Source organism: Oncorhynchus kisutch, linkage group LG9, assembly GCF_002021735.2.
Source record: "Oncorhynchus kisutch isolate 150728-3 linkage group LG9, Okis_V2, whole genome shotgun sequence".
Lineage (NCBI taxonomy): Eukaryota > Metazoa > Chordata > Actinopteri > Salmoniformes > Salmonidae > Oncorhynchus > Oncorhynchus kisutch.
The window spans coordinates 14,854,444-14,877,817 of NC_034182.2; the positions used below are offsets into that span (position 1 = coordinate 14,854,444).

At 43.8% G+C, this 23,374-nt stretch overlaps 1 protein-coding gene across 2 annotated transcripts; it reads left to right on the forward strand.

Annotated features, from left to right (window-relative positions):
- The first annotated feature begins 612 nt into the window (after positions 1 to 612).
- Positions 613 to 23,090, forward strand: LOC116375270 (cadherin-related family member 5-like). Of its 2 annotated transcripts, none has more exons than XM_031831964.1 (14): positions 613 to 1,693; positions 1,970 to 2,181; positions 2,326 to 2,382; positions 2,528 to 2,620; positions 2,716 to 2,802; positions 6,950 to 7,060; positions 8,850 to 9,023; positions 9,256 to 9,346; positions 9,544 to 9,650; positions 9,839 to 10,039; positions 10,167 to 10,298; positions 11,726 to 11,804; positions 13,353 to 13,543; positions 18,756 to 20,534. In XM_031831964.1, exons 1-14 carry the CDS (start codon positions 1,627 to 1,629, stop codon positions 19,650 to 19,652), a joined length of 2,499 nt encoding a protein of 832 aa, XP_031687824.1. In that variant the 5' UTR covers positions 613 to 1,626; the 3' UTR covers positions 19,653 to 20,534. The 2 variants fall into 2 exon arrangements, with proteins under 2 accessions (XP_031687824.1, XP_031687825.1); XM_031831965.1 differs by lacking the exon at positions 18,756 to 20,534 and adding an exon at positions 21,640 to 23,090 and having other exon boundaries at positions 618 to 1,693.
- Positions 23,091 to 23,374: the final 284 nt, after the last annotated feature.

Sequence of the window (23,374 nt, forward strand, 5' to 3'; positions counted from 1 at the left end):
CGCATCAAATCAGCGGTTATAATCTTAATTGCCACGTCTGTAAAAGTAATCACATTCATCATAAGGTACTACTTGTACTGAACCACACTATTGTATTGAACACCAAGTGATCATGGTGACTTCCATGAAATTTCAACTGAAAAAGTGAGACAAAAAAACGGTACATTCTGTATTCTGTTACTAAGCAAGCATAGTATCACTGAGCATGAATGATCTCATGTAAAGGAAACTTTGGGCATCCCATCGTGATGTACCTGTACGTCACCTCATGATTCTCTTGCGCTGTTAGGTCAGAGAGGTCAGACGAGACCTTCCAAACTCACGACTCAGACACATAGCCTAATTCTCACACTGAACATAACTACACTGAGCAGCGTGTTCATTTTTACACTCAAGCCACAGGTGGCATCTAAACACACTGTCATTTAAACAATAAATAGCAAACAGTAAAATATATTAAAGTAAGATTCTATGACAGTTGGCCTCCCAAGTGGCACAGCGGTCTAAGGCACTACAGACCCGGGTTTGATCCCGGGCCGTATCACACCAGGCCGTGATCGGGAGTCCCATAGGTCGGAGCACAATTGGCCCAGCATCATCCGGGTTAGACAAGGGTTTGGCTGGGGGGGCTTTACTTGACTGATCGCGCTCTAGCAACTACCTGTGGCCAGCCGGGTGCCTGCAGGTTGACCTCGGTCGTCAGTTGAACAATGTTTCCACCGACACATTGGTGCGGCTGGCTTCCGGGTTCAACGGGTGGGTATTAAGGAGCCCGGTTTGGCGGGTCATGTTTCTGAGGATGCATGACTCGAACCGTCACCTCCCGAGCCCTTAGTGGAGTTGCAGCGATGAGACAAGATCAAAATTGGGGAGAAAAAATAATCATTGATGCTATGACAGTAAAGTTTTGAGAGCAGTAAAGGTGTGTGACCAATCCAGGTTCTGACTGCTGAGAGCAGGAAGGAGGGTGACTGACACTCAGTGGACACTCATAGGCAGAGCAATCTGATAAATGGACCTAGCAACAAATGACTAGCCTGGGTGCCAGTCTGTTTCTGCTCTCATGTCAAATCCCTATGGAAATGTCATGCCAAACATGTTTAGCATGACATGGAGGGGAATAGCTAAATAGACTGGTACACAGGCTAACAATTGACTAGCACTGGCCCCAGGCTAAACAAACTGCAGTCATTTAATGTGATCAACAACATAAAACAAAACAAACATGAAAGGATTACTCGAGGGAGTGGTTCATTAGTCAACCTTAGTCATAATGAATTATGGTAAATAACACAAGTTGCCTTGTTTTGGTGTAAGACATAGGCCTAAAAAACGTCAGAGAAAGGAAAATATTGAGAATTTAAAAGTTGATTATACGAGGAGCCAAAAAAACTAGTGCTGGACTGACTGTACTTCATATTGGAAAACAAACCATCTTAATCACTAAAGTTTTTGGGGGATCCTGGTTACATAAATGCTGTCAATAATAATTAGCATATAATACAGAATTTAACATCCGGTCTCTGCTGGATTAAGTTATAAAAATGTAACACCGCTATTTTGCTGCTGGTTTCTGTGGGTTCCAAGTGTGGCTGAGAGACTGGAGGCTCAGGAGGCTAGAGGAAGATGTTGACCCCATGGGGGCTGTTCCTCTGCCAGCTGGTAATAAACACGTCCTACCATGTCATCAAAGGTAGGCCAGATTTCAATCAAACTCTCACTGTGGGGATTAGCGGTCTTGCTTCTCAAGTTGCCTCAACATGAAACTGCAAATACTGTGTGACCACTGGTATCATGTTATGGTTTTAGTAATTAACCACTTAATCCAAAACTACAATGCCACCTGGCCTAATAAAGAGAACAACGCTACTTATGGTTGAACCGCTAATAAACAATAAGTCATTGACTTTTCATTTAAGTAATTTAATTGAGAGCCATTGACCCCAAATCTGTGTCTGTTGATTGACAGCCAGCCTCTGCCTGGGTGGGTCGGACATCTTTGCAACGGTGGGCGAGAACAGCCCCGTAGGAGAGTTCATAGCGAACCTCAGCATCATCGGGGACCCTACAGGAGTCAATAGCATCCGCTTGTGCCTCACCGGAGAGAACGCCAATTGGTTCTACCTTGAAGGGAGAACCATCAGGCTAAACTCATCCGTTTTAAGAGTCCTGGATCGAGAGGTAATAAGACATCACGCTGTTGCTGTCCTTCTGTTTTAAGTCTTATACCAGAAAACCAGTTATCTGTTTTGATTGAATAGGACACATTAATATCTTTGACAGTTCATACTTAACAAGTCTAATTAATAGCTTTTTCTCTCCAAGCGCCAGGGATCTGTATTGATGGCAGCATTAACATGTTATGAAGATGACATAATACAGGTAAGGCATCTCAATTACACCATTATCTCAACTAGGCCTACAGCATGTTATTCCCAACCTTTACATTTAGAATGTGAACCGACTCAAAATGAAAGAGAGGAAATACCTACACTGAGTTTCTGAAAATACTGTTTTCTTTCTCTAGAGTGAATACAGGGTCATAGTTGAGATCCTGAATGAAAACGACAACAAACCAAAGTTCGTTGAGAAGACTATACAACCACGTTACATAAGTGAGGTAAAGATACATCTCTAGATCACACTTTGATAATATAGATAATCTTGTGTTTCAGATGCATAATGACAGGTCTTCTGTATTTCATCAATCCTCAGCTCACTGCAGTCAACTCTGTAGTCTTCACCGTCAAGGCCATCGATGCTGATGGAGACACCATCACCTACATCATCGACAGAGCCTTGGTATGAAAAATGGCACTGACAGATAGGGCTGCCGTGCTTCTAGCTCTTAAGAAACTTTGCAGTATTTTGTTTTTTTATGTGTTATTTCGTATATTATTAGCCCCCCCTCAAAAAAATGGTGTTACTACATACAGCCGGGAATAACTTTTGGATATCAGAGCGGCAGTAACTCACCAGCATTATGTTAGAGGAATTCTAAATTCCTATATATTTTGTAGCCAAAACCAAATTCACACTCTATTTCACAATAAGTTGTAAATTTATTATTTGCATGAAATAGCGAGAGACCAGTCTTAAAAACAAGTTCAGCATTTATTCTTGATGAGTACTCACCCAAAATACAAAGAACATTACATTTTAAAGAGAAGATCAAAATGACGTCATCAGTTCGCACACTTTCTCCGATCCACACAATAGCGCAGTGTCTTCAGGTCTGGAGATTGTCTCCTACTCCCCTCATAAAGCAAACATTCCAATCTGTCTAAAAGATATACTCTTCTCCACTAATGGAACATCAAAGAACATTCTTATCTGTCTAAAGAGATATACCCTCCTTCTCCCTTAAACCCGCAAGGTACAGACAATTCATTCGTTTTAACTACATTTTCAGTCCTAGTTTAACTAAAAACCCATACATTTCATACCACAACATAATAGTATTAAAATAAATGGTTCTAATTAAAATGTATACATAATTAATAATTTCAACTATAATTTCCTCCAACACATTACGACTAGGAATATGACTTTCCCAACTCGGATCCTTTGCTCGTACCCCCCAGGACAATTGAACTGATTCCAGAGGCTGATCCAAAACACCGCCGGTGGAGGAAAGGTACTCGGAGTGGACTTCTAGTCCGGCTCAGGAGGCCTGCACACCACCCACCACTTCCGAGTATATTACTCGCTAATGGTCAGTCTCTGGATAATAAAGTTGATGAGCTCAGGGCGAGGATTTCCTTCCAGAGAGACATCAAGGACTGTAACATACTCTGTTTCACGGAAACATCGGGATATACTGTCTGAGTCCATACAGCCAGTTGGGTTCTCAGTTCATCGCGTAGACAGGAATACAAATTCTTTCCGGGAAGAAGAAGGTCGGGGGTGTATGTTTCATGATTAACTACTCATGGTGTAATTGAGCTAACATACAGAAACTCAAGTCCTTTTGTTCACCCGACTTAGAATGCCTCACAATCAAATGCAGACCGTATTACCCCGCAAGAGAATCCTCTTCGGTTATAGTCACAGCCGTGTATATTCCCCCTCAAGCCGACACCACGACAGCCCTCAAAGAACTTCACTGGACTTTATGCAAACTGGAAACCACATATCCTGAGGCCACATTTATTGTAGCTGGGGACTTTAACAAACCAAATTTGAGGAAAATGCTACCGAAGTCCTATTAACACATTGAATGTAGTATTCGCGCTGCTAAAACACTTGACCACTGCTACTACAACTTCCGGGACGCCTACAAGCCCCCCCCCCCCCCCCCCCCCCCCCCCGCACCCCCTACGGCAAATCTGATCATGACTCCATTTTGCTCCTCCCTTCCTATATGCAGAAACTCAAACAGGAAGTACCCGTGCTAAGGACTATTCAATGCTGGTCTGACCAATCGAAATCAAGATTATTTTGATCACACGGACTGGGATATGTTCTGGGTAGCCTCCGAGTTTATCAGGAAGTGTATAGGAGTGTGTGGGAGACTATTAAATCCTACATTAACCAGAAAACGTGGATAGATGGCAGCATTCGCGCAAAACTGAAAGTGCGAACCATCGCATTTAACCACGGCAAGGTGACTGGGAATATGGCTGAATATAAACAGTGTAGTTATCTCCTCCATAAGGCAATCAAACAGGCGAAACGTCAGTATAGAGACAAAGTAGAGTCGCAATTCAATGGCTCAGACACGAGACGTATGTGGCAGGGTCTACAGACAATCACAGACTACAAAGGGAAAACCAGCCCCGTCGTGGATACGGACGTCTTGCTTCCGGACAAGCTAAACATCTTCTTCACCCGCTTTGAGGAAAACACAGTTCCACCGACGTGGCCCACTACCAAGGACTGTGGGCTCTCCTTCTCCGTGGCCGATGTGAGTAAGACATTTAAGCGTGTTAACCTTCGCATGGCTGCCGTGCCCAGACGGCATCCCTAGCCAGGTCCTCAGAGCATGCACAGACCAGCTGGCTGGAGTGTTTACGGATATATTCAATCTCTCCCTATCAGTCTGCTGTTCCCCATGCTCCAAAATGTCAACCATTGTTCCTGTACCCAAGAAAGCAAAGGTAACTGAACTAAATGACTATCGCCCCGTAGTACTCACTTCTGTCATCATGAAGTGTTTGCGAGACTAGTCAAGCATCATATCACCTTTACCTTACCTGGCACCCTAGAACCACTTCAATTTGCATACCACCCCAATAGATCCACAGACAATGCAATCACCATCACACTGCACTCTGCCCTTTCCCATCTGGACAAGAGGAATACCTATGTAAGAATGCTGTTCATTGACTATACTGTAGCTCAGCATTCAACACCATAGTACCCTCCAAGCTCATCATTAAGCTCGAGGCCCTGGGTCTGAACCCCGCCCTCTGAAATTGGGTCCTGGACTTCCTGACGGGCCAGCCCCTGGTGATGAAGGTAGGAAACAACACCTCCACTTCGCTGATCCTCAACACTGGGGCGCCACAAGGGTGCATTCTGAGCCCACTCCTGTACTTCCTGTTCACCCATGACTGCGTGGTCACGCACGCCTCCAACTCAATCATCAAGTTTGCAGATGACACAACAGAAGTAGGACTGATTACCAACAATAACGAGACAACCTACAGGGAGGAGGTGAGGGCCCTGGGAGTGTGGTGCCAGGAAAATAACCTCTCACCCAACATCATCAAAACAAAGGAGCTGATCGTGAACTTCAGGAAACAGCAGAGGGAGCACCCCCCTATCCAAATCAACAGGACCTCTGCGTACAGATCACTGACAAAATGAAATGGTCCACCCACACAGACAGTGTGGTGAAGAAGGCGCAACAGCGCCACTTCAACCTCAAGAGGCTGAAGAAATTTGACTTGGCACCTAAAACCCTCACAAACTTTTACAGATGCACAATTGCGAGCATCCTGTTGGGCTGTATCACCACTTGGTACGGCAACTGCACCGACCACAACCGCGGGGCACTCCAAAAGGTGGGCGGTCTGCCCAACGCATCACCGGGGGCAAACTACCTGCCCTCCAGGACACCTACAGCACCCGATGTCACAAGAAGGCCAACAACACCATCAAGGACAACAAACACCCGAGTCACTGCCTGTTCACCCCGCTATCATCCAGAAGGCGAGGTCAGTAAAGGTGCATCCAAGCTGGGTTCGAGAGACTGAAAAACAGCTTCTATCTCAAGGCCATCAGACTGTTAAATAGCCATAACTAGCACATTAGAGGCTGCTGCCCTATATACATAGACTTGAAATTACTGGCCACTTTAATAATGGAACACTAGTCACTTTAATAATGTTTACATATTTTCATACTCATCTCATATGTATATACTGTATTCTATCCTATTCTACTGTAACTTAGTCTATGCCGCTCTGACATTGCTCGCCCAAGTATTTATATATTCTTACTTCCATTCCTTTATTTTAGATTTGTGTGTATTGTTGTGAAATTGTTAGATATTACTTGTTAGATATTACTGCACTGTTGGAGCTAGAAACACAAGAATTTCGCTACACCAGCAATAACATCTGCTAAACACGTGTATGGGACAAATACAATTTGATTTGATTTGACAGTACCATGAGCTTGAACTTACAGAGAATCATTATCGGACCGTGTGTGACAGAATTTAGAGAGTATGAAGAGTTAATTGACAGCAGTCAAACTGTATTTTTACCAATAAAACTCCTCACTCTCTAGTAGGCACTTCACCACAGTGTTGAATCCTGTTGTCATGTTCCTGTTAATTTCAAACAACAACCCAATATATCCACAACCCAACATCTACTCAAATGAAATCTATTTTAAATGCTCCTGTACTTCCTAACCTTGCTGATTACACCTCTGTGTCAATCGCTCGGTAGACCATCTGTGCACTAAATTAATGAGAATTCATTTCCTCTCATCCCAGCCTGATGCCAGCTATTTCAGGATAGACCTACCCAACAGTGGTAAAGTGATCCTGGACAAGCCATTGGACTATGAGACCAAAACCCAGCTGCAGCTAGTCATCTACGCTGTGGTAAGACCTGCTACTTATCAGACCTGGGTTCGAATAGTATGTGTTTTCTTTCAAATACTTTGAGCGTCTGATTGAGCCTGTCTGAGGTACCGGACGGACGGGGTTGCACTTCTTGGACTATAAGTGAGCTCATTGAGTCAGACATGCTCAATCAAGCACAGCTGAAAATGTTTAAAGAAAACAAATACCATTTGAACCCATTTCTGCTACTAATCCCCTTTTTCATTAATCAACAAGAACACATTGAGGTCAGAGGCCAATAATTCTGAAAGCCAGAGGCTATAACTGTGTACTCCCTGCCTAGTCATATAATTGAAAATGATAATCTGAAAATATGTAATCTATTACTATGCCACTGCCTGACTAGACGTGTATTATAATCTACTCAACTATTTATGAGTAAAGCCATCCTCAAATACTCTGTGGAGAGCAACCGATCATAAATAGTTACAATGCAAAGCACATTTCATCTTGCAGGCAGCATCATTCTCTAACCTTAAATCGCAAATGCTGTGGAAGGACATGGCTGGGCTGAATACTCTCCCGACCATGTCTTTGTCTTCTCTTACAGAAAAACACATGGATTTCATGTGACCACGTGATTTTGTGTGATCTCATGTGATCAAATGTAATTTCATGTGAAGTTAATGTAATAACATGCGACAACATAAAACCACATGTGACAACATGTGAGCACATGGGAGAACATTATCTCATGTGAAACAAATGTGGAATAAATGTGACAACATGGGGATGAAACATTTCTACATGCAATACCATGGCACTACACATTTAGTGACTGTATTTTCTTGACTGTATTTTCAACAAGGTTGGGATTTAATTTAAGTCCAAAGTGTAGCAATACAGTCAAAATCGGTTACTGACACAGACATTGTGGCATAGCAGGAAGATCGGAATGCTGTAAACCAAGAGGTTGTGAGTTAAAATCCCAGGTAAGACATGTTGAATAATAATGACTGTATAAATAAACATACACAATGTAGTATTGTTTGTTAAAGTGTGTCAAATATGTAAATTGAAAACACCATGTTAAAAGTGCTGTGTGTATCACGACTCTGGATGTGGCCCAGATGCAGAAACAGGAGGCGGATAGTTAGATTCTCAGAATATTTATTATAACAAAGGGGCAGGCAAAGGGCAGGTCGAGGACAGGCAGAGGATCGTAATCCAAGTCAGAGTCAATCAGGGACAGAACGGCAGGCAGGCTCAGGGTCAGGACAGACAGAAAGGTCAGCACCGGGTAGAATAGAAAACAAAAACTTGAGAACAGGAGAAACATGCTGGTAAGACCTGACAAGACGAACTGGCAACTGACAAATAGAAAACGCAGGTATAAATACACAGGGGATAATGAGTCAAATATAGGAGACACCTGGTGGGGGGGGGGGGGGGGGGGGGGGGGTGGAGATAAGCACAAGACAGGTGAACAGATCAGGGTGACAGAGGGTGTATCATAATGAGTCATTATTGTTCACAGGGCATCACCTGTGAAATCTCATGTGAACATTTGAATCCACATGTGAAAGGTTATGTGATCACGTGAAAATTCACATGAGAAACTTCATGAAATGTCATCACATGTGAAGTGTTCCAAAAACACATGGTTTCACGTGATGTGAAATGTGAAATTGTGATTTTCCACATGTGAAATCAATGTGGTTTTTCGGTAAGGGTTTGCTCTCAGTCTTGCTAGGTGGAAGAGTTTTCTATTATATTGGGTATCATTACTGAAGCTTAAGTAAAAAATAATAATAAATATCTACTCCAGGAAACCAACACCAAGGAGTGGTACAACACTTCCGCCTCTCTGACTGTGCACGTGAAGGATGGGGACGACCAGTACCCTCAGTTCCTACCGTGCACACCCATTTCCCAGGACAACAAACACACGGTTGTCTGCACCAATCCCGTCTACACAGTCAACATCACAGAAAAGGACCAGGTCATGACTGCTGCTTAGTTCTTTCATTGTAGAATTTGAATTATATGGATGTGCATACTGAATACACTATTGATTCTTTTGTTTTAAATTAACCCTTAATATATTAACCAGGAAAGACACTTGAAGTTAGAAATCTCTTTTACGAGGGCAACCTAGCAGGAGTCAAGATCTAACAATTGATTGATTGAACAATCCATGTGGATTCTAAGATGCAGTAATTCTCTGGTTTCAGGACATGTTACTGAATTTCTCTCCTGGTCCAATTCATGCCGAAGATGGAGACAGAAGCCTTGATACGCCTTTGCTCTACTCCATTCTCTCAGGTGTGGGCCTACCTAATAGTGTCTGCTTAATCCATAGTCGCCAATAGGCATTTTCAAGGCCTATTGAGAGGCCAGTAGACTGCTCTGACGTTTATTTTTTTAAAGGATTGCATTGAAGCCTGACACTTGACAGAATTGAACTCATGTGGTCATTCTGTGTGACATCCCGGTGGCCTGTGTATTTACATGTGCCTCAGGTGCTGACAAAAATAGGTTTCAGATTGACAACCAAACAGCAGAGATCACATTGACTAGACGGGTGGAAAACAGACACCTGACACCTACATTCCGACTACGCATCATGGTAAGAAAATCTTGAATGAAACAACGATAAAAGCACTAGTATCAGTAGCGTTCCTAATCAAAAAGCCACAAATAAGACAATAAGTGCCGTACTAAGAGCCTTTTAAAATCTAATTTGGCAACCAAATAGATCTGAAATGGGATCTTCCTGGACTGTTTGACATTGAAAACACAATCAATCATGTACAGGCATCTCAGCTGAATGACCCAAAGAAGTACAGTGTGGCGACAGCGCTGGTCCGGGTGCTAGCAGAGAACCGGTTCCCTCCCCTCTTCAACAGAACCACGTACAAGGGCTTCATCGTCGAGAACTCCAGTCCTGCCACGCTAGTCTCCACCTATGGGAACGAGGTGCTTCTCATCCAAGCCATAGACCAGGACTTTGTAGATGTAAGCGATGGGATAATGTGTGTCTGACTACATTTAGTTAGTTTCAAGGGATAATAAACAAAAGTATTTTCATCCCATCTTGGTTCCTGGTGTATCATCTCTCGGTTTAACTTCCCTCCATTTACAGGGGGTGAATCCAAAAATGCATTACTCTCTCCCGCCCACATCAGCCACAACTGCACTGTACCACATCACCCAGGAAGGGGTTATCATCGCTAAGACCGACCGCCTACGACCCTTCGAGAGGCACTTCCTCGAGGTACGATCATAGTCAGACAAATATATACTGAACAAAAATATAAAATATAAAACGCAACATGCAATTACAGTTACAGTTGATGAAATCAGTCAATTGAAATAAATAAATTTGGCCCTAATCTATTTATTTCACATGACTGGGAATACAGCTATTCATCTGTTGGTCACAGATACCTTAAAAAACGGTAGGAGCGTGGATCAGAAAACTAGTCAGTATCTGGTGTGACCACCATCTGCCTCATGCAGTGCGACACAACTCCTTCACATACAGTTGATCAGGCTGTTGATTGGGGCCTGTGGAATGTTGTCCCACTTCCTCTTCAATGGCTCTGCAAAGTTGCTGGATATTGGCAGGAACTGGAATTCGCTGTCGTACACACTTCAATTCAGAGCATTCCAAACTTTCTCAATGGGTGACATGTCTGGTTAGTATACAGGCCACGGAAGAACTGGGACATTTTCAGCTTCCAGGAATTGTGTACAGATTCTTGCGACATGGGGCCGTGCATTTACCATGCTGAAACATAAGGTGATGGCGGTGGCACGACTATGGGCTTCAAGATCTCGTCACATTATCTCTTTGCATTCAAATTGCCATCAATAAAATGCAATCGTGTTAGTTGTCCATAGCATATGCCTTCCCCATTGCATAACCCCACTGCCACCATGGGGCACTCTGTTCACAATGTTGACATCAGCAAACCGCTCACCCCCACGACGCCATACACGTGGTCTGCAGTTGAGTGAGGCCGGTGAGGCCGGTTGGATGTACTGCTAAATTCTCTAAAACAACGTTGAAGGCGGTTTATAGTTGAGAAATAAACATTAAATTCTCTGGCAACAGCTCTGGTGGACATTCCTGCAGTCAGCATGCCAATTGCACACTCCCTCAAAACTTGAGACATCTGTGGCATTGTGTTGTGTGACAAAACTGCACATTGTAGAGTGGCCTTTTATTGTCCCCAGCACAAGGTGCACCTGTGTAATGGTCATGCTGTTTAATCATCTTCTTGATATGCCAGACCTGTCAGGTGGATGGGTTATCTTGGCAAGGAAAAATGCTCACTAAGAGGGATAAACAAATTTGTCCACAACATTTGAGAGAAATAAGCTTTTTGTGCATTTGGAACATTTCTGGGATATTCTTTTTCAGCACATGAAACATGGGCCCAACACTTTACATGTTGCGTTTATATATTTTTTCAGTGTAAAAACCTGGATTTGTTAAACAGGGACAGTTGGTTTTACTAGTCGTCCCTGGCTAACTGTATAGCTAGGTTAGGCCAATAAGTGGCCCAGTAGTAATACAACTGTAGGTAACACACACATTGAAATTAGCTTAATTTAACATTAGGGTTACAAATACACATAGAAGCCTTTTTTGTCTCTAATCTACAGCTCTCTGTAATATCATTATTTATCCTATAGGTGGTCGCTATGGATGAGGAATCAGGTGAGGTTGCTAAAGCCTCAGTCGACATAGAGCTGCTACAAAGAGGCCAGCCAGGTAAGTACTGAGCATGACTGACACGTCAAAGGGGAAGGGGCGGGTGAGGATACAGGAACCCCACATACAGACCACACCCACACACACAGTATCAGCTCTTTGATAGGTAGGGAAAGTCACAATGACAGTAGTGTGCACACACAACATATGGAGCTGATCAACACTGGTTAATACCACTAGGGCTCTCTGAATGTCAATAAAGAACAATACAATTTTCTTACAGTGTAGCCTGTAGATGCAGGAAAGACATCAATTGAAATCGAAACATTGGAAATGCCATGGCAACTATACTCACGCGTCCTCAATGGGGGGGAAAGATTCAGAATCTCTTCATTGGCCCCCATCAAAAGCAGTCTACAGTTAGGCTATGGTATTTCCCCCTATTTTGGGATAAAAATCGGGGATAAAAAGTGCTTGTATGGATGTCAACCCCAATACATGTTCATGTCATTGTCACCATCCAACCCCATTACACTTAAAAACAGCTTCAAGTATCACCACAGATTTCAACATGCCTAGCTATGCTACCAGCTCACACAAATGGCAGTTAACAGAAATATTTTCTAACCCCGAAATTGACTATATCTAAATGTTATGCATCAAAAACAGCCAAACTGTTTAGTACCACATTGTGGGCCTGTTAAAACACAAAAATCACGACAGATTTTTACAAACATCCATTAAAATCAGTTTCTGGGATGTACGCTAAATGACGGTGTCCTTGTTCTTTCTCCCTACGGTCTGCATTCCAAATGACTGACACTCTTGATAAAGATGAGCAAGAACTACTGTATAAAATATATAATTGGAAAACAGAGCTACAGTATATTGTATGTTCCCCCCAAAAATGGGAAATGATATTATTTTATACTAATACAATTGCTCAGAGAAAGAGATTTTGTTTAACAAGTAATATAATATGTATATATATTTTAAGCTAGGGGTCAAAATGATTGATACCCTGTTTTCAATGCCTTACCTTGCGAGGATAACGGCACAGAACCTTTCTAAAATGTCCTTTATATCCTTCCTATGCGCTTATGGGATTGCCCTCCTCAATTCAAACCACAGGTTTTCAATGTGTTTTAAGTCCGGAGACTAAGATGGTCATTGCAAAATGCAAAATGTTGATTTTGTGGCCAATTAACTATTTCTTTGTGGCTTTTAATGTGTGGTTGGTCTATTCATTAAATATTTGTGACCTTGTGATCTCCCAGTTCACCCCCCCCCCCCTCTCCCCTTCAATGCACAGTCAATCATGCTACTCCAGGCAACATGAATACAATACGATGGACGTCAAGCTGCTCGAATTTCCCAGAATGTATTTTCTCCCCATTCAAAGAAGTGTAGACTGACTGACTGCTTACAAACCAGACACAGACTTTCTCTTCATCTGAGCGTCAGGCACAACGTTCGGATGAATGAATAGGACTCCGCAGGGCTATGAGCACGAGCCGGTGCAAAGTGAAGATAATGGACCAGTTGTGCGGGCAGTTGGACTTCATACTCTAAACTGTCTCTCCTATCCCTCCATCCTTTCCTCCATAGTTCCACGGACACCTTTCGGAGAAGAGCGGTTGTTCAGGGACATGGATGTGAGGATGGCTGGCGGTATCATGGGTGGGATGCTGCTGCTGTTAGTGGCCATCCTGTTCCTGCTGATCCGATGGGCCAAGAGGAGACGGAGACGGGACCCGGCCAGACGAGGGGCTGTCATCCTGGGGAAGCACCCCAATGTGGTAAGGGCTGCTCCATGTACACATAACACACACTGTATCCACACACATGACTCTCACACACACACAGGGGCAACTAAAGCACACACACAAGTGAAAGAAATATACTGATCCAGGTGTTGAAATATTGAATGACCATTTGCTGGCCAGTTGCGACTGAAGGAATGGCCAGGAATGGCAAAGCCACATAAATGAGTATTACAGTCAAACACAATGAAGCAACTAAGGATAGTTGGCTTATACAACCCTAATCTGAGCTAAATGTGTCATTACCCAGGTTTTCATCCAAACTTTTTATGCAAGTTTCTTTTTTAAAGCTGTTGGTGTACTTTCCAAATTTCGACAAAACCAAATACGCTACATAAAGTGGGATCTTTTTGTGTCGTCCAATTAATTTTCTGAGAAATACCAGAGGAAACAACTTTATGGGCAAATATTGATACAATAACCATGATATTGAAGTAAACTTGGAGTCACGCGATGATATACTGTGTGGTCCTCCCACTACGACTCGGGAAGCTATGCAGTTTGTTAGACTACTGATGAAATGAATGATGATGAACTTCACAGCGTGGTGAAAGTACACGGTGATCTTAATGCTCCTCTCCAATAAATATCAAAGGGTCTGATTCTGGTGACATGATGATCGATGCCTCACTTCTTATCTATAATAATCTCATCACGTAGACGAGCCTACCCGCACTGCATCCGAGGGCTGTTGCCTAGAACGCACGTGCCAATACCATAGTAGGCACATTTGCTATTTAACACAACAGTATTTGTCAAAAAACTACATCTGATATTTATCCACAACAAGTCCATTTGGTGGAAACCACACTGGTTGGGAAAATGCACATATTTTCTATATGCAGGTTTTAGAATATTGGTATGACAATCCAATTGGATGGAAACCTAGCTACTGTCAAATCTAAACTAATCGACCACTTATCTAAACTACAGTGTAATACAAGGCAAAAAAACCTTGAGACTAATATCTATATTTTTAAACACGTCTGTAACGCCATATCAACTACCTTTATTTAACTAGGCAAGTCAGTTAAGCTCAATCTCTGAGCTGTGACTCCTAAACCAGTGGATGGCAGAACATGTTCAAACTCAGCATATCAGACAGTCTTTCCTTCCTTCCTCACTCTCTCCCTCTATGCCCCTGATGTCTTTTTTCACTAATGCTGTTTGTATAGAGCTTAAGGGGGTTCCAGATGGTGAGTTTTCCATGAAAGCATTGCTTTGACGTACGCACTAGAGTGATGTTGTGGTTGTGACAGTGAGGTGGTGTAATGTGTGTTAAATGTTTACGTGTGATGCACTTCCATTGCATAAATATGCAAATTGTATGGCACCTGTGGTTGTACTGTGACGTCGTGGTTCTGCATTGTGTTTTGTTTTCCCAAGATGCAGCAACAAGAAAATGTAGTGCAGTTTGAGAAAATGTATTATGGTGAACTCTGTAAATGTTACACATCGGTGATGTGTAACAGTGACACATGAACCATAATAGTTACATGTACAGTGCAGCTCCAAAAGTATTGGGGCAGTGACATTTCTGTTGTTGTTTTGGCTCTGTACTCCAGCACTTTGGACTTCAAATGATACATCGACTGAGGTTAAAGTGCAGACTGTCAGCTTTCATTTTGCACCATTTTAGGGGACCAAAAGTATTGGGACAAATTCACTTATGTGTATTAAAGTAGTAAAAAGATAAGTGGTCCCATATTCATAGCACGCAATGATTACAGAAAGCTTGTGACTACAAATTTGTTGGATGCATTTGCTGTTTGTTTTGGTTGTAGTTCAGATTATTTTGTACCCAATAGAAATGAATGGTAAATAATGTATTGTGTCATTTTGGAGTCACTTTTATGTTTCTAAACATTTCTACATTAATGTGGATGCTACCATGATTATGGATCATTCTGAATGAATCGTGAATAATGATGAGTGAGAAAGTTAGACGCACAAATATCATACCCCCCAAGATATTCTAATCAAAAAACAGGGGAGGCTAGCATTTTTGGTGGGTATGATATTTATGCCTCTGTACCTTTCTCACTATCAGGTGACAGGAGACAAAGAGCTGTGAGACATGGGTTTACATCTAGACACACGAAAAGTAGGAAGTATACGGAGGGTACAGGACAACAGAGGACGAACAGCAGAGGGGCTAATGACTTTGGAGCAGGGGGGGAAAGGTCTCGGCTTCCGGGGGTGTAGCCGCAGGGCTATAGCGGCGTGCCAGCGCATCCGGCTTGACCTTCTTGGATACCGGTTGGAGCTCCGGAAGCGAAGTGGACCGGGCCTTAGTGAACCCCTCCCGCAGGTCCTGGTAGTCTGTGGGGTTGGCGGAGAGGTCCAATTTCCAAGCCCCCAGGAAGATGTCCCGGGGCAGGCAGAGTTGACTTCAGGCAATGAGTGTGGCACCGATGGCACCAGTAGGCCAGTCAATCGAGGGATTGTGTCACTGGAGCCAAGAGAATCCCAATACCACGGGAACCTGCAGAGACTGGTCTGGTGGGTGACCCGGCCTATGGAGTGCCTGTCCAGCGCTCTAACACCCATGGAAATGGAGAGGGGTTGAGTGGGGATGCCCAGCTCGGACGCCAGGGTAACATCCATAGGACTCATATCAGCCCCCAAGTCGATGAGTATCTGGAGGAACTTGGGCTGGTCGCCCCACAGCAGGGTGGCATGGAGAGGGGGGTGAGTAGGAGGAGAAGCAACATTATCCTTAACACCCATTAGAGTACTCATTCCTACCAATTAGCTAGGTCTCTTTAAGGGACAGGTAGACACATAATGACCGGCAGTATAGAAATACAGACAGCGCTGGGTGTTAAGTCTGTGTACGCATTCGGCTGGAGACAGCCTTGCCCTGCCGAGCTGCATCGGCTTGTGAAGGGTCAAATCAGCAGTCTTCGGAAGCTCTTGGAGGAACTCGGGTAAGCTCGGATCCTCTCGGAGACGAAGATGCCGGGGACTTCCAGAGTTCATCGGATGCAAGGTTGGATTCTTGAGTGAGCGTTTGGGACCACAAGCAGACCTCTCCTCCCTCCTACGGTCCCGTAGCCAACCATCGATCCGAATGGTTAAAGCAATGAGTTAGGCGAGATCCGTCGGAAGTTCCCAGGCTGCAAACTCGTCCTTTACTTCATCCGATAATCTGTGCAGGAACGCGTCGAACAGTGCTTCTGGGTTCCAGGCACCCTCCTCTGGGAGCGTGCGGAAATCCACCGCATAGTCTACCACACAGAGGAAGTCCTGCCGAAGCTGGAGTTACTTCCGGGGAGCCTCTCTCCTGGACACCGGAGCCTTGAAAACTTCTCTCACCTCCTCCACGAATACCTCCAGACTGAGGCAGATGGCAGATTGTTGCTCCCACACCGCCGGGCTCAGGCGAGTGCCTGGGAACGAAGAAGGCTGCAGCTCAAAAATGAGGGAGCACTGGGAGAGAAAGGCCCGGCAGATTCTGGAATCTCCATCGTAGTGCCCCGGGTGAGGTAAGTGGGGTCCCTGGGAATCCGGGGTGACGGGGCTGCTACCAGCAGGGTTACTGAGGGGCATGGAGGTTACTGTTGTGGTAGGCTGCCTAGTAGGCAAACCACGGAATTGCTCCCGCAAAGTGTCCAATGCTAGGTCGTGACGTTCGGCCATGTCCTGGAACCCTTCCGTCAGACCAAGAAGCAACTCCTCGTGCCTTCCAATGAGGGCTCCTTGGGAGGAGATGGCATTGCGGAGCTGGTCCAAGTCTGCTGGGTCAGCCATGGCCAGTTCAGGTAAGACCAGTTAAGAGCAGGTAAGACCCAAGTGCAGACTGTGTTGAAGTAACAATGTGTATTGCAACAACAGGGGCAGGCAAACAACAGGTCAAGGCAGGCAGGGGTCGATAATCCAGAGTAGTGTGGCCAAGGTACAGGACGGCAGGCAGGCCCAGAGTCAGGACAGGCAAGGGTCAAAACCAGGAGAACGAGAAAAAGAGAGACTGGGGAAAATCGGGAGCTGAGAGAAAACGCTGGTTGACTTGAACAAACAAGACGAACTGGCACAGACAGACAGAAAACACGGGGATAAGTACCCAGGGGATAATTGGGAAGATGGGCGACACCTGGAGGGGGGATGAGACAAGCACAGAACAGATGAAACAGATCAGGGGGTGACACTCCTTACTCATGATTCATTCAGGATTATCCGTAATCATGGTAGCATGGTAGCACAGAGCCAAAACAATAAAAAATGTGTCACTGTATGTAATAGTTTGTATATGTAATTATTGTGAGTTTGGTGATGAGGTGAAATACTGACTTGTGTTTTGCATCGTAGACTGAAGCCGATTTATGGCCAGTACCCAACCCCATGTGTAAGCGGAATATCATAGATTCAGTCATAGAATAGATCTAGTATCTATCTGAATCGATTAAGGAAGCTAATGTGTGGTGTTTTAATATTGCGAAAATGGTGTGGCTGCGTGACCAGATTCTCTGGAAGCTTCTTCCCGATAGCTAAACAACCGTACCTTCTGCGTATGTGCTAGTTCAGCTGGCCAGAGCTGAAACAGGCTACTCTGGCAAATGTCAATGACGTACTGTCTATCATATCGTTTGGTGTTGCGAAATAACTGCGTTAGGCTACATGTCATGTTGTCATGTAGGCTAAATGCATTTGGTTTCACACCACATTTAGGATAAGGATATTGCAAATAATATTGTTTGCGTACTGCTTATGTTTGTGCTACTGCAGTATCCTTAGTTACAACAGACAGAGAAGGTTGTAGTTACATGTCTATCATGTCGTCTTAAATTAGCCCACAAAATAGATATTTTTGGAGAAAGCTCGTTCAAAACGCTACAGGGTTTTTATTTCCGCTGTTCAGAAATGTGTGCGTAAAGTAACACATGAACAGAATGTGATAAGGTTGTTTGGCTCTGTGGAAGAGGCATCCTGGGAGGCGGGGTATGGGCGTGGAGGGGCGGTTTGATCTGGTCGTACAGCCAAAGCTTTTCAGAAAACACTGTCAAACGGGCTGAATTGCTTGTCCATAGTTGTCCAACGTCACGTCCAACGTTTGAAATTCTGAACGAGACCAATGAGACTTTTGCACGGACAAGGACAACGCTGCATCAGTTGGAACATAACAAGTCACAAAGCAACCATTTCAACTCAAAGCAACCTTCTAAATGCCCCTTCTTTCCGTGATCGACAGGTGAACTCGGGCAGGCCCATGATCCCCCTGATTGAGGAGGTCTGCTACCAGAACAAAGGGTTCAGCATAGACTACGATGCCTCGGGAGGTTCCGGAAGCCTCTATGGGAGACATGGGGTCTACACCAGGAAACAGTCACTGATCCCACCACAACCACGCTCCCACAGCAGCCATCCAGACTGCGGCTCCAGGACCGTAACAGGTGACATGTTGCCTATACTGGTGATGCCAGAGCCCTTGGTTAAAGACCTCACTCCTACCCTCATCTCCAATGGCAGGAAAGCTGAGCGCACCATCAGCATGGGGGCTGTGACAAAAGACAAGAAGGAGAAGGAGAGGAATAAGCAGAGGGATATGGAGAAGGAGGAAGAGGGGGAATGGGAGAAGGAGTGGGAACGCGCCGTTGACACAAAAGAGAAGAGATATTCTGAGGGGGAAAGGACGGATAAGTCAAGAGATGTTGTGGGTGCTTCTAGTGGTGCTTCTAGTGAGAACGCAGATGTAAGCGAGGCCTCTGAGGACCAAACAAACACAGAAAGGCCTCAGAGTCACAGGATGAAAACACACCAAATCAGACATCCTAAAGACGGACACAAAAGCACTTCTGAAGAGGAGTCAGAGACAGAAAACCAATATAAGAATATGCACTCGGTGATCTGTCTGTCAGACGATTATGACAGAGCCATGGAGGATGAAGCTGGAGCCAGGTCCCGTTGCTCCAGCATCAGGACGTCGATGGGGGAATCGCAGCGCAAGGGCTCAACGAAACAAACCGGCGACCAAGCAAACAGACGACCAAGTAACCCACAGATGCACCATTCAGACTCACACTCTGGGCTTCAGACTCACATTGAGGAAGATGCAAAAGATGCAAAAGATGCATTTATTCAAAAATAAAACTGACATTATGGAACCAAACGAACACTGTACACAGACAAAAATGTTTATAAATGATTATTTTGGGCCTAAAAAAGCTCAACCACTTTTCAGGTCTTGACTGAGTAAATGGACGAATGTAAATCTGAAAACAGAAACGTGTGTTTTCTGTAAAACAGTGTGGGACCAGACTTAATGTGAATGAAGTCATTCTGTATTACCTTCATTTGCAGTGTTGAAGAACTAGTATTTTAGGAATTAAAGTCATAATGTAAGTGCATGCAATCTATATAGAAAATATAGTTTACCAAGCTACCAATTACTTCACACTGGAAGAAATTAAGCGACACTAAAGCTACCCTTAAGAAGAATATAGTGAACTATTAGAGCCTCCGAAAAAGTAGTTCACTCCATCCAAACTACTATACTTAAAAATTATCATATCTAAATCTGAAATACCATAGACTACATATTGCAAGAACAAATCACTCCGGAATCAGATGTTAACAGAATGTGTAGTGAGAATTAGGCAGGTCTAATGCCAAAAAAGAAAGAAAATTCTCGCCTACTTCACCTATATTTTATTTTCTTGTTAGCAACAAAGTAGTGTGTAGTTCCAGTAGTTAGCTACACTGCTACATGGCAAAACACTACCAAGATTAGAATTTTGCTACTGCAAAATGTAATTAAATTACTTGTTGAACTACACGTAGTTCACTACTACGTGTAGTTCAACAGTGATTATGTGGCGTCACTAGTGTTTGCTATAGGAGTAAACCGAAGTTTCATACTGTAGATGTCCACACACGAAGACCTTAGTGTTGTTTCAAAAACAATGGTTCAACCCCACTTGAATGATGTGTTCAGCACATTGCAAATAAACACATTTTGTGATTTCAGTAACTGTTTCTAAATGGTGTTTTCTTATGAATAACTGGAAGGAATGGATGTATTCCATGTGCAGCTATGATAGAATGATATTGGGTGTACTGTATATGTAATTATTATATTTGTATTCATGTATAATTGTAGCTAGTAATAACTAACTAAAAACTACAACACTTGTCCTAAACATAAAGGCACACTTTCAATCACTGAGAAAAGTTAGGTTATATTAGCTTTATAGGCTTTTAATTGCCCTTGGGCTTCCTCAATCACACGTCCTGTCTGCCATGAGGCTCAGCAGCAGCCATGTTGACTTCCACGAGCCTGAACGATTGGACGAGTAGCGCTACGTGCATAAAGACTTCCCTAACAATGGCCAATAGGGAGTGGAGAATGGCCCTGACAGCCCATGAGACGTTGAGGAAACACCTGGCCATGGGCTGGAGGGTGTGGCTAAACAGTGCCCCGAACAGAGGTGTGATCACCTGTTCCCCTAGCACTACGACTAGTCCCACCATCAACACCTGTGTGCACACAGGTAAAGACAGGTGAACTAAATGCAACCAAATATAATATACTTTGAAATAACTGAATTCTAGTTATTAATCTGAATATACCCATGCACATCATTATCCCTCGAAGAGCAACTTTACCTTGATGACATACTGTGTGATGAAGCTGAGCAGCTCTATGATGAAGGCAGTAGCCAGGGTGAAGGGGAAGCTGAAGGACTGGAAGATTCTGCGCCAACAGCTGTGGATCATCTTATTCCCCCTGCAGAGACAAAATAAACTTCAGCAAGAAGGTCCATTTAAACAGTGTGTGTGGCAAGAAAGGTGTGTCACTACCTGTGCAGGTAATGGTCACAGGCATCTTCATCCTCTGGGCTCATGCTCTCTCTGTGATTGGGTGACATATGCACAGGTCTGTGAAATGAAAACAAAAATCTCAAAAACGTTATTAATAATCAATCAATAAATGTAATACTCAATGTGCACAACCAAACAATGCCTGAGTCGACATCCTTTGCTAGGGGCTGTGAGTTGCTGTGTGCTTGCTTACCTATCCTCCATGTGGTTGTTGGCTGTCCTCTCACCTGCTGCCTCTCTCTGTCTGTCCCCAGGATTTGCATGAGCCCTGTCATCCTCTGCAGGCTCCTTAGAGAGGGAGAACACACATCACTCTGGACATCAATCACACATCCACAGACTGGACTGCTTTTAATTGTGATTCATTATCAGTTATTATGTCTGTATGACATGTACTGTATATACTGTAGTACTATCTCTTTAGAAGCACTGTTGCCTTTAGAGATGTTAGTACTGCAAGACATTAGACATTAGTACTGTAAGTACACCCATTGGCTCGTCTCGCTCGCTGCTGTATTGCCATCTAGTGTCTTGCCCCAGGGGGCCCTTCATAGTGTCGAGTTTTAGGAGAAGATGCTGGAGTTTGTCCTTTTTCAGAGAGAGATCTATCAGAGAAAATAAAATAATACATTAACTTTAGCTAAACGCAAACCAAACATTAACTAGGCCTACATTTTGAAGAATAATTTTGCATCCTAGACAGTGAAAGGCCTATTTCTTAGGGTCATGCTCTGATCACTACCACATGCTGTGAAAAACATGATTCAGGTACATTAGTATCAACAAATCCACCCAGTATATTTCCACTTTGCCCTGTCAAAGACCTCTGACATTTCCCTCTGACCACTGACCTTTGACATTGCGTTCCTTCTGGGCCCTGAGATGGGAACCGGCCTGCTGTTTGAGATGGAGTAGGTACTCATAGCTGCTGGGGGGAGTGTTGGAACTGGAGGGTCCTACATCATTATCATCATCATTCCCTTTGGTGCTACAGCCCTCTATGAAAACACAAATCCTTCTACTCAAGTGATGTTTTGTCTTGCCTCAAGAACATCCTAGTTAGCGGGTTTTTGACTGAACGGGGCCCTCAGTCAAGAGATACTCTTCAACGCAATCTAGTGTTTGGAATGTAAGGAGTGTCTCACCATGATCAATGGACAGGAAGTTATCATCGATGACCTCATACTTCTCTGACCTTTGGCTTTTGCTGTGATTGGTGGAGGTGACATTTACAGGTGTGCTTGGACCTATACTTGAGAGATGTAAAAATCTGCCCTGAGACAGAGGCAATACCCAAAGATAATCACCTGCTTTTGACAGTTGTTAGCCCTAAATTAACATGACGTAATCCATTCAATCATCACTCGCCTGCAGTCTTTTTTGGACCTATCATTTGTTACACAAATTCAGTGCTCTCTTTTTACCAGGGTTGAGATTGTTCTCCCTAGGCTGTGATGGGGGGGTAACATTCCCTGACACCAGCCCTTTCTCCACATACTGAGGAACATTGCTGATCACCCTCTCGGTGGAACATCTGCAAAAACACAATAAACCATAGAGTTGCGCTCATAAGCCAGTTATCCAATTAGTGGCAGAAGAAAAACAACAGATAAAAGACAAAGCAAGTTAAGCCATGGCTGTGATGTTGGGTGTAATAGAAGGCTACAAACTACAAAACAAATAAACAGTTGGCTGTGATTTAGTATTCTACTGTAGTCGGCATGTGTATTGTGCCAGTAACTGCAATGCAGTTACATGGTAACAGGTACACTCAGCAAATACACTCATTTTGCATCTACACTGCCTCCACAGTTTCTTTCAAACATTCAGCAGGGGGTCTACTACCTTGAAGAATTCAAAGAGTTCTGCTCGGAGGCAGACACAAGGTCCTCTCTTCCTGTTTTGAGCCACTCCCCATGAAATGATGCCTAGATATGGGGAAAGTGTTAGAGAAAGAAATTAAAAACAGCATGCTGGTGAATTCAATGG

What these genes read in the sequence shown, in the direction of transcription:
- LOC116375270 (XM_031831964.1), top strand. Translation starts at nt 1,627, where the DNA reads ATGTTGACCCCATGGGGGCTGTTCCTCTGCCAGCTGGTAATAAACACG. An exon ending in ATGAAGATGACATAATACAG is followed by an intron (nt 2,383 to 2,527) that starts GTAAGGCATCTC and finishes TTCTTTCTCTAG; the next exon opens with AGTGAATACAGGGTCATAGT. An exon ending in GCTCTACTCCATTCTCTCAG is followed by an intron (nt 9,347 to 9,543) that starts GTGTGGGCCTAC and finishes CATGTGCCTCAG; the next exon opens with GTGCTGACAAAAATAGGTTT.